The sequence below is a fragment of the Callospermophilus lateralis genome, chromosome 2 (genome assembly GCF_048772815.1).
Source record: "Callospermophilus lateralis isolate mCalLat2 chromosome 2, mCalLat2.hap1, whole genome shotgun sequence".
NCBI lineage: Eukaryota > Metazoa > Chordata > Mammalia > Rodentia > Sciuridae > Callospermophilus > Callospermophilus lateralis.
The window spans coordinates 153,947,871-153,963,181 of record NC_135306.1 but is presented as its reverse complement, the minus strand read 5'-3'; the positions used below and the strand labels follow the sequence as shown (position 1 = coordinate 153,963,181).

Here is a 15,311-nt window from a genome sequence, read left to right as displayed (position 1 = left end):
GACCATTTGTGTCTTCCTAGGGCCAGGCTGAGAAACAGTGCTGGGAGTGCCAGCTTTTCAAAAAGATCTGAATATTTTTAACCCTTTCTTCTGGTGTCCTGCTATCATTGCACACCAGAGGCAGTGCCTTCTGGCACCTTCAACTTAGTTCCTGATGGTTCAGATTCCTTATCATGCAACTGCATAAATGCCTGTACATACAGAATCACTTTCGTATACTTTATCCCTGACAGACCAACTTCAACATTAGTCAAGTTTGTATAATAATCCAGAAAAACCATTCCAAGGCCAGATTGTGTTACAGTAAACCAACTTTTTCTTATACAGGCTTATCGTTATAGGTGGCTCATTCAGCCAAGATCCCTCCTCAAGAGACTACAGTAAAATCTTAAAGGACCAGTATCAGACAAAAAAAAAAAAAAAAAAAAGGAGAAAGAGAGAGAGAGAGAGAATCACTGAAACCAAGGCTGGCAGACAGGAATCTTTAAAATAGACCAGACCTCTATGTACAAATTTTTTCAACTTACTTTACCTTTCACAGGCCAACTATAACTGCAAGATTGTACAATAATCTAGAAAACTATTTAAAAGACAGATTGTTACTGTAAAACATTATCCTAGACAGACTTATAAGGGACCCTTTCTTTAACTCACTTAACCTCTTACAAGCCAATTCCAATTGCAAGATTGTACAAAAAGAAACACAGAGAAACAGTCAGAGAGAAGTCCCAAAACCATGGCCAACAGATGGGAACCTTTGTTTTTTTTTGTTTTTTTTTTTTTTATTTTTTTTTTAATTAATTTTTATTGTAGGTTGTTCAAAACATTACATAGTTCTTGATATATCATATTTCACACTTTGATTCAAGTGGGATATGAGCTCCCATTTTTACCCCATATACAGATTGCAGAATCACTTCAGTTGCACAACCATTGATTTACATATTGCCATTCTGGAGTCTGTTGTATTCTGTGCCTTTCCTATCCTCTACTATCCCCCCCCTCCCCTCCCCTCTTCTCTCTCTACCCCCTCTACTGTAATTCATTTCTCCCCCTTATATTTTCCCTCCTTTCCCCTCACTTCCTCTTGTATGTAATTTTGTATACCCCTGAGGGTCTCCTTCCATTTACATGCAATTTCCCTTCTCTCTCCCTTTCCCTCCCACCCCTCATCCCTGTTTAATGTTAATCTTCTTCTCATGCTCTTCGTCCCTACTCTGTTCTTAGTTACTCTCCTTATATCAAAGAAGACATTTGGCATTTGTTTTTAAGGGATTGGCTAGCTTCACTTAGCATAATCTGCTCTAATGCCATCCATTTCCCTCCAAATTCTATGATTTTGTCATTTCTTAATGCAGAGTAATACTCCATTGTGTATAAATGCCACATTTTTTTTATCCATTCATCTACTGAAGGGCATCTAGGTTGGTTCCACAGTCTTGCTATTGTGAATTGTGCTGCTATGAACATGGATGTAGCAGTGTCCCTATAGTGTGCTCTTTTTAGGTCTTTAGGGAATAGACCGAGTAGTGGAATAGCTGGATCAAATGGTGGTTCCATTCCGAGCTTTCCAAGAAATCTCCATACTGCTTTCCAAATTGGCCGCACCAATTTGCAGTCCCACCAGCAATGTACAAGAGTACCCTTTTCCCCACATCCTCGCCAGCACTTGTTGCTGTTTGACTTCCTAATGGCTGCCAATCTTACTGGAGTGAGATGGTATCTTAGGGTGGTTTTGATTTGCATTTCTCTGACTGCTAGAGATGGTGAGCATTTTTTCATATACTTGTTGATTGATTGTATGTCCTCCTCTGAGAAATTTCTGTTCAGGTCCTTGGCCCATTTGTTGATTGGGTTATTTGTTATCTCATTGTCTAATTTTTTTAGTTCTTTGTATATTTTGGATATTAGGGCTCTGTCTGAAGTGTGAGGAGTAAAGATTTGTTCCCAGGACGTAGGCTCCCTATTTACCTCTCTTATTGTTTCTTTTGCTGAGAAAAAACTTTTTAGTTTGAGTAAGTAGATGGGAACCTTTGTATTGACCTGCCAAGATCTTTCTCAAGAGACTACCTATAGAATCAATGCAGCACTGGCCATGTCCTAAAAGGGGCAGTTAAAGATTCAAACAAAACAGACAACCAGAGGAAGTTTCCAAACCATGGCCAACAGATGGGAACCTTTAAAATAGACCAGATAGGAAAAAAAATCCCAAATTCCCAACTTCCACTTAACCGTGACTTCTACACCAGTGGCTCCACAGATGTCCCCATGAAGAGGGACCAGATGTTCCCACAAAAGGGAAACAGATGTGTAGAATCAAGGGTGTCAGCATGCACACTGTGGGAGCTTACCAAATGGCCAAGATTGACATTCCTCATTTCAGTTTCCTTTTTCTCAAAGTAGAGAAACTAATGGAGAAACTGTGCAGTTCAGGGAGAAAAGGTGGGAGTTCCCTGAAACAAAAAAAGCTACAGCAGCTGCTGGGATGGTCCCTCAGGCCCTCCATTTACTCACAGGAACAGTTCCTCTGGTTTGGTCTGCAGCAAACTCATACCAGCTCCCAATTTCTGCAGAGTCATCTCTCAACAAACTCACTAGTATCCTCAGCATGGAAGTGGGCTTCCTTGGAGAGATGAGCCTGCCCAAGAAAGCTGGAGCGGGGGCTACTCTCAGCTCCTGACTGGCTTGCCAAATTCGTAACTGAAAACTCAGTCTTCGTCCTTGACCCCAATCAAATAACCAAGACAAAGTCTTGAAAAAAAGGAAAAAGAAGTATTGCTTTGCTAGCAAAGGAGAAACACAGGGGATCCCTGTATCAAAGGCTGTGACTCTGCCTGTCTCAGGACAGGGAGCTTTTATAGAGGTGATTCACAGTGTTGTAGGGACAAACGAGGCAAGGCACCGAAGACAGCAGGAAACAGTTTTATTTGGCTGCAGCCACGTTCAGAGGGCACAGCTTTTGCTGTAATCAATTAATCCCTGAACCCTGAGTTCAGGGAATTTCAGAGTTTTATACCCATCATGTAAGGGGAGGGGCTCAGAAATTCACAGTCTGCAAATGTTCACATAAAAGCAGCTTTTTTTTTCACTGTTCAGGGCAAGTTAACTTTTCAAGGACAACACCTGAGAAGGGGAGAGCTTCTTCTCTCTTTTCTTTCCTCCCGCTGCCAGCTGTTACCAGGGAGCTCATTTGTAACTTATCTTAAAAATGTAGACATCACTGTGAAGCCCAGCTCAAGGTTACATTTGCACATTTCTTCAAAGTACTATACTGGATACATTTGTGAAAAACTAGTAAGGGGTGTCCAGCACCTGGAGTGCTGGTATCTTCCCAGCCAGTGGCCAAGTAAACAGGGTGACATGAAAATAGGAAGTTTATCTACAATGGAGTCTTTCACAGAGACTCTTTTGCTGACAGTCTTAAAATCAGCCATGGTGAAGAGGGCTTTTCTGTGGAGAAAAGGGGATGCCACTTCAACAGTGAGATTAGGAAGGAGAGATCAGGAAGGAAAAGTTTAGGAAAAAGAGCATCAGAGAAGAACAGGAATAAAATCAGGAAGAAGAAGGTTAGGGAAAAGAAGATCAAAGAGGAGAAGTTTCGGGAAAAGAAGACTGGGAAAAAGAGGAGGGAAAAAATGGACGTTTCAAAGCCATAAGGGACATAGTCGAAGCATCAAGTGAACACCTGTTACATTATTTCTACATAGTCAATATCCATTCTATTTCAATGTTTCTTACTCTGCCCACTTTTAATCTTCCAATTATATAGGAATCTGAGCAGAAGGAATCTCAGAAGTCAGGACAGGCAGGAGCAGGAAAATAGATGCTATGACTTCAGCAATCCTGGGGAATGTAAAGGAGGAGGTGACCTGCCCCATCTGCCTGGATCTCCCGACAAAACCCCTGAGCATCGACTGTGGCCACAGCTTCTGCCAGGCCTGCATCACTTCAAACTATGAGTCCATGATGAGTCAAAAAGGGGAGAGCAGCTGCCCTGTGTGCCAAATCAGTTACCAGTTTGAGAACCTGCGGCCTAATCGGCAATTGGCCAACATAGTGGAGAGGCTCAGGGGCATCAAGCTGAACCCAGAGGAGGAGCAGAAGGTGTATCACTGTGCACGCCATGGAGAGAAACTCCTACTCTTCTGTAAGGAGGACAAGACGGTCATTTGCTGGCTTTGTGAGCGTTCTCAGGAGCACCGTGGACACTCCACATTCCTCTTGGAGGAGGTTGTCCAGGAGTACCAGGTAAGAGATCAGGTGGAGGGAGGACAGAGACCATATCTCCTCTTTACACTCTAGTCTAATTACATTGTGTCTTGGAACTGATGCCTGTGATTTGTTTCCACACTATGCCTACCTTATGAGGCTTAAAGGATGTGTTTTTACCTTCACTCAATTGCTAAGCCTGGAGTAGAAACTCTTGGACAGGGAGCATAAAAATACTGCGCCTTGTGCTAGATGGGTGGAGATTGAGAGTCCAAGAAAAGCTCTGAAGACCCCTTTCAGCAGAAGAGTGAATGAGAAGGGTTGATATATAAGTTCTTTCCTTGCTGCAACATCAGGTTCCTCTTCTAGTGCAAAAATATTTAGATTACTGTTAGTGAGGGTTTGGTAACTTTATTACCAGAGACTTAGAGAAGATATCTTCTACCCCAGAATTCCTTCTAATTTATAGATGACCATTGTCTGTTCACTCTAGTTTCTTCTGAGATCAACCTGATTTCTTCCAGGTTTATCCTCTCTCTAGGTGCTAAGAAAGCTCCTCACTTGAATCTGTTGTGATTTTTTCTCACAGGAGAAGTTTCAGGAAATGTGGCAAAACCTGGTGATAGCCAAGGAAGAAGCTGAGAAGTGGAAAGTTGACATCCAAACCGAGAGAACTTTCTGGAAAGTAGGAGGAAATTTTTTTTAAGGGAATGAGCTAGAATTCTGGGCAGGACCTTGGGAAGTAGCACCCTTCCTCTTTATTCCGTGGCAGTCCATACGCTGGAAAGCATTTGATTCATCCTCCTTGTCCTTGCCTTGTCAGGTGGGGGCTGCAGAGTGGATACCTCACAAAGGAGTACAGCTGTTTGGAGAGAGCTATTCACAGGGAGCACTCTAGTGAGGCTGGCTAATGTTCTGTTGCTGTGGTGCTTTATGAGACACTGATTCTAGTGAAAGAAGACTTTTGGTAACGGGTCATGGTTCTGTCTTCAGTGTTCAGCTTTCGGCAGGGAGTTCAAGAGTGGAATGAGGAGGTTGTAGCTACAGGGTGGGTGTCCCCAAGAGTTAAATATCTGTCCTCCACTGTGCTGATAAAGCAACAAGCTTTTTTTTTTTAATTCCTTCCTAACTGCTTTCTCCAAGAATGAGATCTTCAAGAGGCAACAATTGGAGCTGCAGAGGATGATTACTCGAACCAGAATTCTGCAGGGACCCATGGGAAAAGAGATTGAGACAGAGAACATGTGTTGCGAGGGGGCAAAATCAACTTAATCAATACAATTTCACTCTATAGGTTTTAATCAATAAAACGACAATCCTTAGTGCTAGGCACTGCAATATACATAATTAATTCACAGCAAACAATTCTAGATGAATTTTAAGCACTGCAAAACACACTTAATCATGACAGACTAATGACAGACATTTCCTCTGCAAAAGTCCAAAAGTCTTAAGCCTCAGGCTTTAAGTCCAGCAGATGCACCTCACTCAGAACGCGGTGACCAGGTCCGGAACCAAGGCAGGCTTTTCCTGGCGTGGAGTGGACCACTGGTTGAGGAGAGGGTCTTGGGAGAAGTTGCAGCTCTCACCAAGGTCCAGACAGGCGGCAGAGTTTGAGAGCCGTGATGATCACGCAGAGGCTCAGGAAATGATGACAAGTGATGGGATGTCAGGTGCTCATCAGGCTCTCCAGCTTGGGTGCATCCTTTTTTCCGGCTGGCTGAATCCCTGTTCATTTGCTCTATTATTTACACTAAATTTTGAGGGTTTTTTGATCCCTCTTTCAATCCTTATCAATTACCACAATGGAATGTGGAGTGTGTGCAATCTTCACCAGGACCCAACAGAGGAGTTGCCTGTACCCCGCCCAGGAGAGTGGCTGCAATGAGCGTGGCTCAGAGAGTTGCTGATGAAATGGAGGTGACGTTGGGCCAGGAAGTCGGTTATTCCATTTGATTTGAAGACTGCAGTAGTGCAAAAACTACACTTAAGTATATGACTGATGAGATGTTACTTCAAAAAGCCATGAACAATCCTCTCCTGGAGCATTATGCTGCAATAATCCTTGATGAGACTACAGATGTTCTCATGGGTGCTTTCAAGCAAGTTGTAAGACATAGGTCAGATTTAAAGGTTATAGTTCTGAGTGCTACTCTGAATGCAGGAAAATTCCAGATTTACTTTGATCACTGTCCTCTATTAAACATTCCTGGCTGCACATCCTGTTGAGATCTTTAGTTCTCCAGAACTAGAGAGATTATCTTGAAGCAGCAATTCAAACAATGATCCAAATACATATATGGGAAGAGGAGGATGGAGGTATTCTACATTTCTTAACCAATCAAGAAGAAATTGATGAAGTCTATAAAAGAATAAAGTGTGAGGTTGATCATATGTGTTCTAAAGTTGGTGACATTAAAACCATTACACTGTTTGCTACATTTTCACTCAGCAGCAGCACCCTCCACCTCCAAAAAAATAAAATGGAGTAATTGGAAGAAGGTGGTCGTGTCAACTAACATTGCAGGACATCACTGACTTCACTGTCACTCTTTTGGTGACAGCTATTAGAGCAGTTTCAGCTCAACAAAGAGCTGGTCGAGCTGAACATACCAGACCTGGGAAATGCTTCAGGCTTTACACAGAGAAAGCTTATAAAACAGAAATGCAAGATAACACCTTTCCTAAGATTGTGCATTCTAATTTAGCATCAGTGGTGTTACAGTTGAAGAAACTTGTTTTTGATGAATTGGTGCATTTTGATTTTATGGATCCACCAGCTCCTGAAACTCTGATGAGAGCCCTAGAAATTTTGCATTATCTGGGTGCTTTAAATGATGATGCAGATCTGACTGAATTGGGATCCATGATGGCAGAGTTTCCTCTAGATCCACAGCTTGCTAAAATGGTTATTGCAAGTTGCAACTACAACTGTTCTAATGAGGTCCCATCTACCACCTTTGAAAGCTTCCCATTCAGCACATTCAACCCACTCAGCTCATTCAACACTCATATGTTGTCAGTTCCACAGTGTTTTGTTCGCCCCATAGAGGCCAAGAAAGCTGCAGATGAGACCAAGATGAGATATGACCACATAGATGGAGATCATCTGACTCTGCTGAATGTCTGTCATGATTTTAAACAAAACCATGGGTCCGTTCAGTGGTGATATGGCAACTTCATCAACTACGAGTCCCTGATATCCATAGACAATGTATGTCAGCAGCTATCTCGAATTATGGACAGATTTAATTTGTCTCATAGAAGTACTGACTTTACAAGCAGCGACTATTAACATAAGAAAACCTTTAATTACTGGATATTTTATGCAGGTGGCACATTTAGAAGGAACTGGATGTTACTTAACTGTGAAAGGTAACTAGGTGGTTCAGTTGCACCCCTCTAGAGTTCTTGACCAGAAGGCTGAATGGGTGCTTTATAATGAGTTTCTTCTACCAACAACGAATTACATTTGGACACGTAGAGATATCAAGCCAGAATGGCTGGTGGAAATTGCCCCTGAATTTTATGACATGAGCAGTTTCCCACAGTGTGAAGCAAAAGACAGTTGGACCGCATTATTGCCAAACTTCAATCCAAGAATACTCACAGTAGTAAATTCCATGCTTAGAATTGAAGTTATTCAGAGGAGAGCTTTAAAAGATGAATGAAGTCAAAAGTTCAAGTTGTGCTCTTCATGTTGGTTCAATAATGGCCTTTATTTGAAAGCTTTTTAATTTTTCTTTATAATAAATATCTCTTTCTTGATAAATTAAACATTTATGCCTCCCCTTTGTGTTGACACTGTGGCTCACACTGGTAATGTTGATCAATGTTTTGTAGTTTATTGAAAGTGCTTCTCTATATAAGAGTGTTATAAGCATTTCTTTTGAAACATTTAAAAATGCTTCTAAAATGTGATTATTAACCATGGCCTGCATGATCATTGTAATTGTTGATATTGCTTTTAGAAGTTGTGAAATGTTACAACTTGTGCTTTGTAGACATAATCTTCTGTCTCAGTACAGAGGCAGTGACTTCAATAAAGTCTATTATACTAAAATATAAAATAAAAAGAAGAAGGAGGAGGAGGAGAAGGAGGAGGAAGTGAAATTAAGAGCAGGTATGAGTGTCCTGGATAGCTGTGTGAAATCTGAGGCACCCCCAGGTATCCCACTGCAGCTCAGGTTGAGTCTGGACAATGCAGACTTAAGTTCATTGTTTTGGAATGTCATGAAGGAAGGGAAAGGGAAAGATCAGAATCTCTCCCTTGGTTCCAAGACTACCCTGTGAGAACTCAACAGGTAAAATAGTTCTTCTTGTGGTTTATGTTCCCAGTTCCACCTGATAGACTGAGTGACCCTCTCCCTCTCTCTTTCTCTCTCTCATTCCCAAAGAGCAAAATACAAAGTGAGGTAGAAAATGTCCAGGTAGAGTTTGGAAAACTGAGAGACATCCTGAACTCTGAGGAGGAGCAGGAGATTCAAAAACTGAAGAATGAGGAGGAAGTTATTATGAACAGCCTGACAGAGTCTGAAAGTGAGCTGATCCAGCAGAGCCAGTTGGCGAAAGATATCATCTCAGACCTGGAACATCGGTTGGGAGGGTCAACAGTTGAGATGCTGCAGGTAAGACTTTCAGCTTCTCTGGGCCCTGAAGTGCCTCATTCCCAAATCAATTATGAAGTTTATGGAATAATTAAATGTATAAATAACAAGAAAAAAATCCCATTTTTACTATTTTTATCAATCGCAGTTCAGAAGTTAAACCTTGGAGGGAAAATCCACTATAACCAGTGATATTTGGTAGTCCCCTGTTTTCTGCAATTCAGTACTGAAGGCTTTTTCTAAGCATCTTTTTCTTAGCTTTGTTGCTGACAAACAAATGGCTTCCAGTTACAAGAGATGTTTTTATCATTTCCCTCATAGAATGAGTTGAGACTTTCCCCTTTCTTTATTTCCTGGAAAAAAAATGGGAAGGACTAATATTATTTCTTCATTAAATATTCAGTAAAATTTACCCATGAAGCCATATCAGTCCATTCTGTCCTTTTTGGAGGGATATAAATTTTTAACTTTGTCATTGGTGTCTGACTTTTAGATTTATACTTCCTGAGTCTGTTTTTGGTCATTTGTGTCCTCTAGAAATTTGTTAATTTTATCTGATTTTGAAATATGTAGTCCTAATTAATCATAAGAATTCTTTTTAATCCTTTTAATGTCTATGTTGACTTTATGGTTTTTAATTTTTAATTTTTTTGTTTTAATTAGTTATACATGATAGTAGAATGCATTTATGCACTTTGATATATCATACATAGACAGAATATATAAATAAAGTAATAATGTCTGTTTTGTTCTACTATCATCCCTTCCCCCTCTTCTGCTCCCCTCCCCTCTCTCTCACTTCCCTCTACCTAATTTAAGGTAACTCTATTCTTCTCTAGTGCCCCCTACTTATTGTGAATTAACATCCACATATTTTTATTGATTTTTTTAAAAAATAAATGACAGTGGAATGCATTACAATTTATATTACCCATATACAGCACAAATTTTCATATCTTTGGTTGTATATAAAGTATATTCACACCAATTTGTGTCTTCATACATGTACTTTGGATAATGATGTCCATCCAGGCTGGCTTGTACATCTGATCAGCCTTCCAAGTCACTGGTATAATGGGCAAAGCCACTGAGCCTGGACCTTCTGTGTACTCTTGGTACACAGTGTATTCAAAATCAACTGACCATAAATACATTCTCCCCCTACCTCTGAACTCCCTATTGTGCTCCATTGATAAGTGTATCTGTTTTCACTGCCATTGTTTTGTGTCTTTATTAGCATAGCTTTGTTATAGATTTTAAACTCAGTGTGATGCCTCCATCTTTGCTCTTTTTGCTGAATTTAAAGTTTTACAGTATTTCTCTATATCATTTCTTTCAACCCATGAGTACAGATATCTTTCCATTTTGTGTGTGTGTGTGTGTCTGTGTGTCTCCTTCAATTTTCTTAACAAGTGTTTATAGGTTTCAGTGTATAGATCTCTCACTTCCTTGTTAAATTTAAGTGTTTTATTATAGCTATTATGAATGGGGGTTTCTTAATTTCTTTTGGATAGTTTGTTAGTATAGAAAATCAATTGACTTTTGTATATTGATTTTACAATCTAGAACTTTACTGAATTAGTTTATTTATTTTAAGAAGTGTGTTTGTGTGTGTGTGTGTGTGTGTGTGTGTGTTTTGTGTGTGTGTGTGTTTAGAAATCCTTGGGGTTTTCATTGGATAAAATCGTGTTTTCTGCAAACAGGGAAAATTTAACTTCCATGTTGGATATCTGTTTCTTCTTTCACTTGCCTAAATGCTTGGGCTAAAATTTTCTGTACTATGTTGAATAAAAGTGGTGAGAATGGGCTTTCTTGTCTTTTTCCTCATCTTGGAAGAAAGGTTTTTCTGTTGAATATAATATTAATTCTGAGTTTGTCATGTATGGCCTTTATTGTGTTGATATGTATTGTTGTGTAATTAATTTGTTGAGAGTTTTTATCATGAAAGGATATAGAACTTCATGACAGGGTTTTTCTGCATCTATTGAACCCATCACAAGGTTCTTGTATTTCATTCTGTTAATGTGGTGCATCACATTTAAAATTTGTTTGATGAAGCATCCTTGAATTATGAGTCAGGGTCTCACTAAGTTGCCTATGGCCTCACTGAATTACTGAGGCTGGCTTTGAACTGGTGATCCTCCTGCCTCACTGTACCAAGCTGCTGGGATTATGTGGACATGTGCCACTGCACCTGGCTTTTTAAATTTTCTTTCTTTGGTCAATTTAGTTACAGTTGACCACCTTTTTAAACTCTTTTTTTTTTTTTTTACATACATGACAATAGTGGATTTTTTAACTCTTAAAGAACATTTTTTTTGTTTGATTTTCATCTATTGTTAACCTTTTTAGGTCAATTTATTTTTGCTTTATCTTTTCTAAGTCTGTTTGACAATCTCTATTGTGATAAGGATATGGAGACTATAGTATTCAATGCAGGCACTGATATAATTGTGTTTACATTTACCACTTTTTTATTTGTGTTCTATATTTCTTCTGTAGTTTCTAGGTCTTTTTCTTCCCTTAACTGCCTTCTTTTTTGTTAAGTAAACATATTCCAGGATAGAACTTTAGTCTTCCTAGTTTCCTAGCTATATTTTTTGATGTCTTAGTACTTGATCTGGTGATTACAAAATGCACCCTATTCTGTTTCAGTCTGATTCACATCAATACTAACTTAATTCCTGCAAAATATAGAAACTTAGCAATAATGCTTCATTTCCTTCCTCCTTCTTTGTGATCTTATTGTTATTAATATATTACATACATATGTTATAAGTTATCAAAGTAGTACTTATTTATTCTGTTAATAATATTTTTCTAAATTATTAAGAAATAATTTGGGAAATGAACTATAGAGTCTTTTATAGTTTATTTTTTTCTATGAATTTGACCCACTTGTTGAAGGAATTTAGGTTGCAGAATGTCTTCGAATATTGTGCCAGGCACAATGGCACAGGCCATAACCCCAGCTTCTTTGAAGCTGAGGCAGGAAAATCTTAAGTTCCATGAAAGTCAGTCTCACTAACTAAGCAAATCTCTGGGTTCAATCTCCAGTGCCCACCCCCTGCAAAAAAAAAAAAAAAAAAATGCATATCCAAAAAAGAAAAAAAAATCATGTGCCAGCAATACACTCTACATTTTCATCTGGGATTACATATATTTCCCTTCATTTTTGAAATATATATATATATATATATATATATATATATATATATATATATATATATATATTTTTTTTTTTTTTGCCTTACATGGAATTCTGGCATTTCCCTCTTTCTTTCAGTCTTTTACTCAACTTTGATTATCCAGAGTCTGCTTATACTTGGCAAATAATAGTATATCAGTTTATGTGTATGTTAAATAAGTGAAAGAATTGTATATTATTTAAATTATTTCATGGGAACCATGTAATGACTGGCATGAATTTGTCTTTTTTTTTCCTGTGGTGCTGGGGATGGAGCCCAGGGCCTCATGCATGTGAGGCAAGCACTCTACCACTTGAGCTATATCCCCAGCCCTTGAGTTTATTATTTTGTTCATCACACTGTGACCATCTCCATTCTCAGCACAACAGGGGCTGGTGACAATGTGATGAAGCTTGGTCAGTGAGGACAGTCTATGATTTCGTAACTTGTGTTTTTCTCCCTTCTTTCTAGGATATGGATGATTTCATGAAAAGGTATGTGTGGGATACCAGGGATGATCTTTTGTGTAGTAAAAGATGATCTTTTGTGTAGTAAGAAGTACTTAGTAGAATTATCTGGCGTTCAGTTAGAATATAAATAACATCTCCCAGGTGAGGGAAATTTAGATATAGTATTATCTAAATGTATAGTCACAAATCACGATTTGAGTATTTTATAGACTAGATAGATTCTATCGTGGGGACTTGAGTTGTGGGGGTCAGAGTTTGAAACAGTAGTTGTCCTGGGGACAAGATGTTCCAACATCAGACCCCCTGTGGCACCACCATTCCTTGCCCTCGTGTGCCTACTTCTAGCTCTGGTTGCAGTTTTAATGGCTGCTTTATTTACTGTAGGCAAGAATTTTCTTCTTTGTCTGATAAGTACTAAGAATTACTCATTGGGACAATTCCTGGATGTTTGTATGTTTCTTCTGGAAATAAAGTAAACCAAGGGTGGCTTTGTGATTTCTATTGAGATTTTCATAAACAAACTAGAATCTCTTGATGATTATACAATCTTGACTGGGGAAGTTGGTCTGTCAGGGATAAAGGGTCTGAAAGACTCTATATGTACAGGCATCTTCCAGTTGCATGATAAGGAGGCTGAACCATCAGGAACTAAGTTGAAGGTGCCAAAAGGGACTGCCTTGGTGTGCAAGGATAGCAGCACACCAGAATCAGTTGATCCATGTGCATCACATACTTGTGTAAAGGTGCATCTTGGTATCTGAAAGTGCACACCTGCCTGGCAGCATCAAGCTCTTTCCAGAAACATATAATTCAAACGACTATGACTTTTGTGTTCATAGTATTGCCCTTGCCAAATGTTTGACATTTTCCCCAGAGAATATGAAACCTCGGATGTCACCTGAGGGCTTCCCTATTAGTAATAAGCTTTGAACATTTCCAGATATGATTCTTACATTTCTTATTTCTCAAATACCCAGGAGCCAGGACCTGCAGTCTTAGTTTCTGAACATTTTCTCGAGAACACACACTCATAGCACTGATTTTCCTCATATTCTTTTTTCTTAGACACCAGAGTTTTGTAAAATCTAATATTTCATCATTGACCATGCATTCGAGGAGGTAGAGAGAGAGGGGCAACTTGATTCATTTTAGAAACTATGCTTCTGAGATGTTAATACCTCACAAGATCACAAAGAAAGTAAACAGGGAGGTGACCATGAAATATTTCTTAGGAGTTCAGGGTTAGGAATCTTCCCTTCCCTTCTCAGGATCCTTGGTGAAGAAAGTTCAAGTGCATCAATGGGGTGAAATGATGGGAAGAAATCATTGTTGTCGGGGTGGGGACCACAAGGTCTGAAGTGTGGGTCAACTTTTTCCATCCCTAGGTCTAAGGACTTAATGCTGAGGAAGCCAGAAACTTTCCCCAAGGAACAAAGAAGAGTATTCAGAGCTCCTGATCTGAAGGGGATGCTGCAGGTGTCTCAAGGTGAGAAGAGCTAGGTTAAGTGTGTGATTCTAGTGGTGGCAGGTGATAGATGGGGAAGAAGGTGTGGTTTCTAGGTACTCGAGGAGACAAGGGAGAGTGGACTCTGTGTGTTCACCATGTGATCATATTTAATGGGGAGTGGCCATTCATCCTCACTTGCCAGTTTACTGCCCTATGATACCCCTCCTCCTTTTCCTAATCTGGAAAGGGAATGGATTTCAGTGCTGACACCTTTATATTTCACACTATGAATTTTTATCATTTCAGAGCTGACAGATGTTCAACGCTACTGGAGTAAGCAGAAATTACTGTATCATAAGCCACAGTCTTTTCAATGTCTTTCAGAATTGATTTCTCTGGTAGTTCTCATGTTTTAAGGTCCATGTTGCTCCTTCCAACAGTCACTCACATACCTTGTTTCTGCAGTGTTCTATCTCTCTGACTTCTGATCAGAGTTTTTCCCACTTTTTAAGTTCTTCTCAGGATTCCTTTTATAACATCAAAAATAAAGCTAAATCGTATCTGTGATGTGACTCTAATTTTTCTACAGTTCACCTGACACTGTCTCCAAGCAACAATCCAAATATTGTCATTTCTAAGGACCAGAGACAATTAAGATATGTAACCCAATACTGGCGCAAGCGTGGGAATTATCATGAAGGTGTTCTGGGCTACCCACCTATCACATCAGGAAAACATTACTGGATGGTAGATGTGTCCAAGAAAAGTGCCTGGTCTCTGGGGTTATGTGATGGAAAATATTTCAAATCTGCATCTGTCCCTGGACAAAGTAAAAATTATCAACCTACATGTGACTACTGGGTTATAGGTCTTCACAGATTTCAATATAATGCTTTTTGGAAGAAAGGTGCCCATTATCCTTTGACCTTGTTCCTCTCTATGACTGTTCCTCCACAACGTATTGGGGTTTTCTTAGATTATGAGGCTCGTGAACTTTCATTTTACAATGTTACAAACCATGGGTTTCTCATCCATAAGTTCTCCAAATGTTCCTTTCCTAAAGAAGTTTTTCCTTACTTCAATCCTGAGACATGTCCAGAGCCCATGACACTATACTGGCCAAGCTCTTGAAATTTCTTATACCCTCACCCAGTCTGTGCAGTACCTCTGGCCCTTTTGTGCATCCCATGCAGCTGAGCTCATTTGCACCATTTTAACCACCTTTCTTTGCTGTCTTCAGCCTTTCTGTTAGGAAGTCTTTCACTCATAAGTATACATAAGGATATGTAAATTCTCACATGAGGATTTATCCCAATATCTTGTTTATCTCTCCTAGGGAATCTTAATTCATCATCTTTCATGCTTCCGAGGAAAAAAGACCAATTCCTCC

General features: G+C 39.4%; 1 protein-coding gene and 1 pseudogene across 2 annotated transcripts; both read left to right on the top strand.

The window, feature by feature from the left end:
* Positions 1 to 3,828: 3,828 nt before the first annotated feature.
* On the top strand, positions 3,829 to 15,052 carry LOC143392760 (tripartite motif-containing protein 5-like). Of its 2 annotated transcripts, XM_076846767.1 has the most exons (7): positions 3,829 to 4,248; positions 4,799 to 4,894; positions 8,607 to 8,837; positions 12,476 to 12,498; positions 13,860 to 13,960; positions 14,228 to 14,254; positions 14,511 to 15,052. In XM_076846767.1, the coding sequence occupies exons 1-7, from the start codon at positions 3,829 to 3,831 to the stop codon at positions 15,050 to 15,052; spliced, it is 1,440 nt and encodes a 479-aa protein (XP_076702882.1). The 2 variants fall into 2 exon arrangements, with proteins under 2 accessions (XP_076702882.1, XP_076702881.1); XM_076846766.1 differs by lacking the exon at positions 12,476 to 12,498 and having other exon boundaries at positions 13,834 to 13,960.
* Positions 5,687 to 7,840, top strand: LOC143392114 (ATP-dependent RNA helicase DHX15 pseudogene; annotated as a pseudogene).
* Positions 15,053 to 15,311: the final 259 nt, after the last annotated feature.

Bases quoted from the DNA above. Each gene is read 5' to 3' on its own strand.
- LOC143392760 (XM_076846766.1), top strand. From the start codon at position 3,829: ATGACTTCAGCAATCCTGGGGAATGTAAAGGAGGAGGTGACCTGCCCC. The intron at 8,838-13,833 runs GTAAGACTTTCA...CAAGGTCTGAAG, and splicing joins CAACAGTTGAGATGCTGCAG to TGTGGGTCAACTTTTTCCAT. The intron at 14,255-14,510 runs GTAAGCAGAAAT...ATTTTTCTACAG, and splicing joins AGATGTTCAACGCTACTGGA to TTCACCTGACACTGTCTCCA.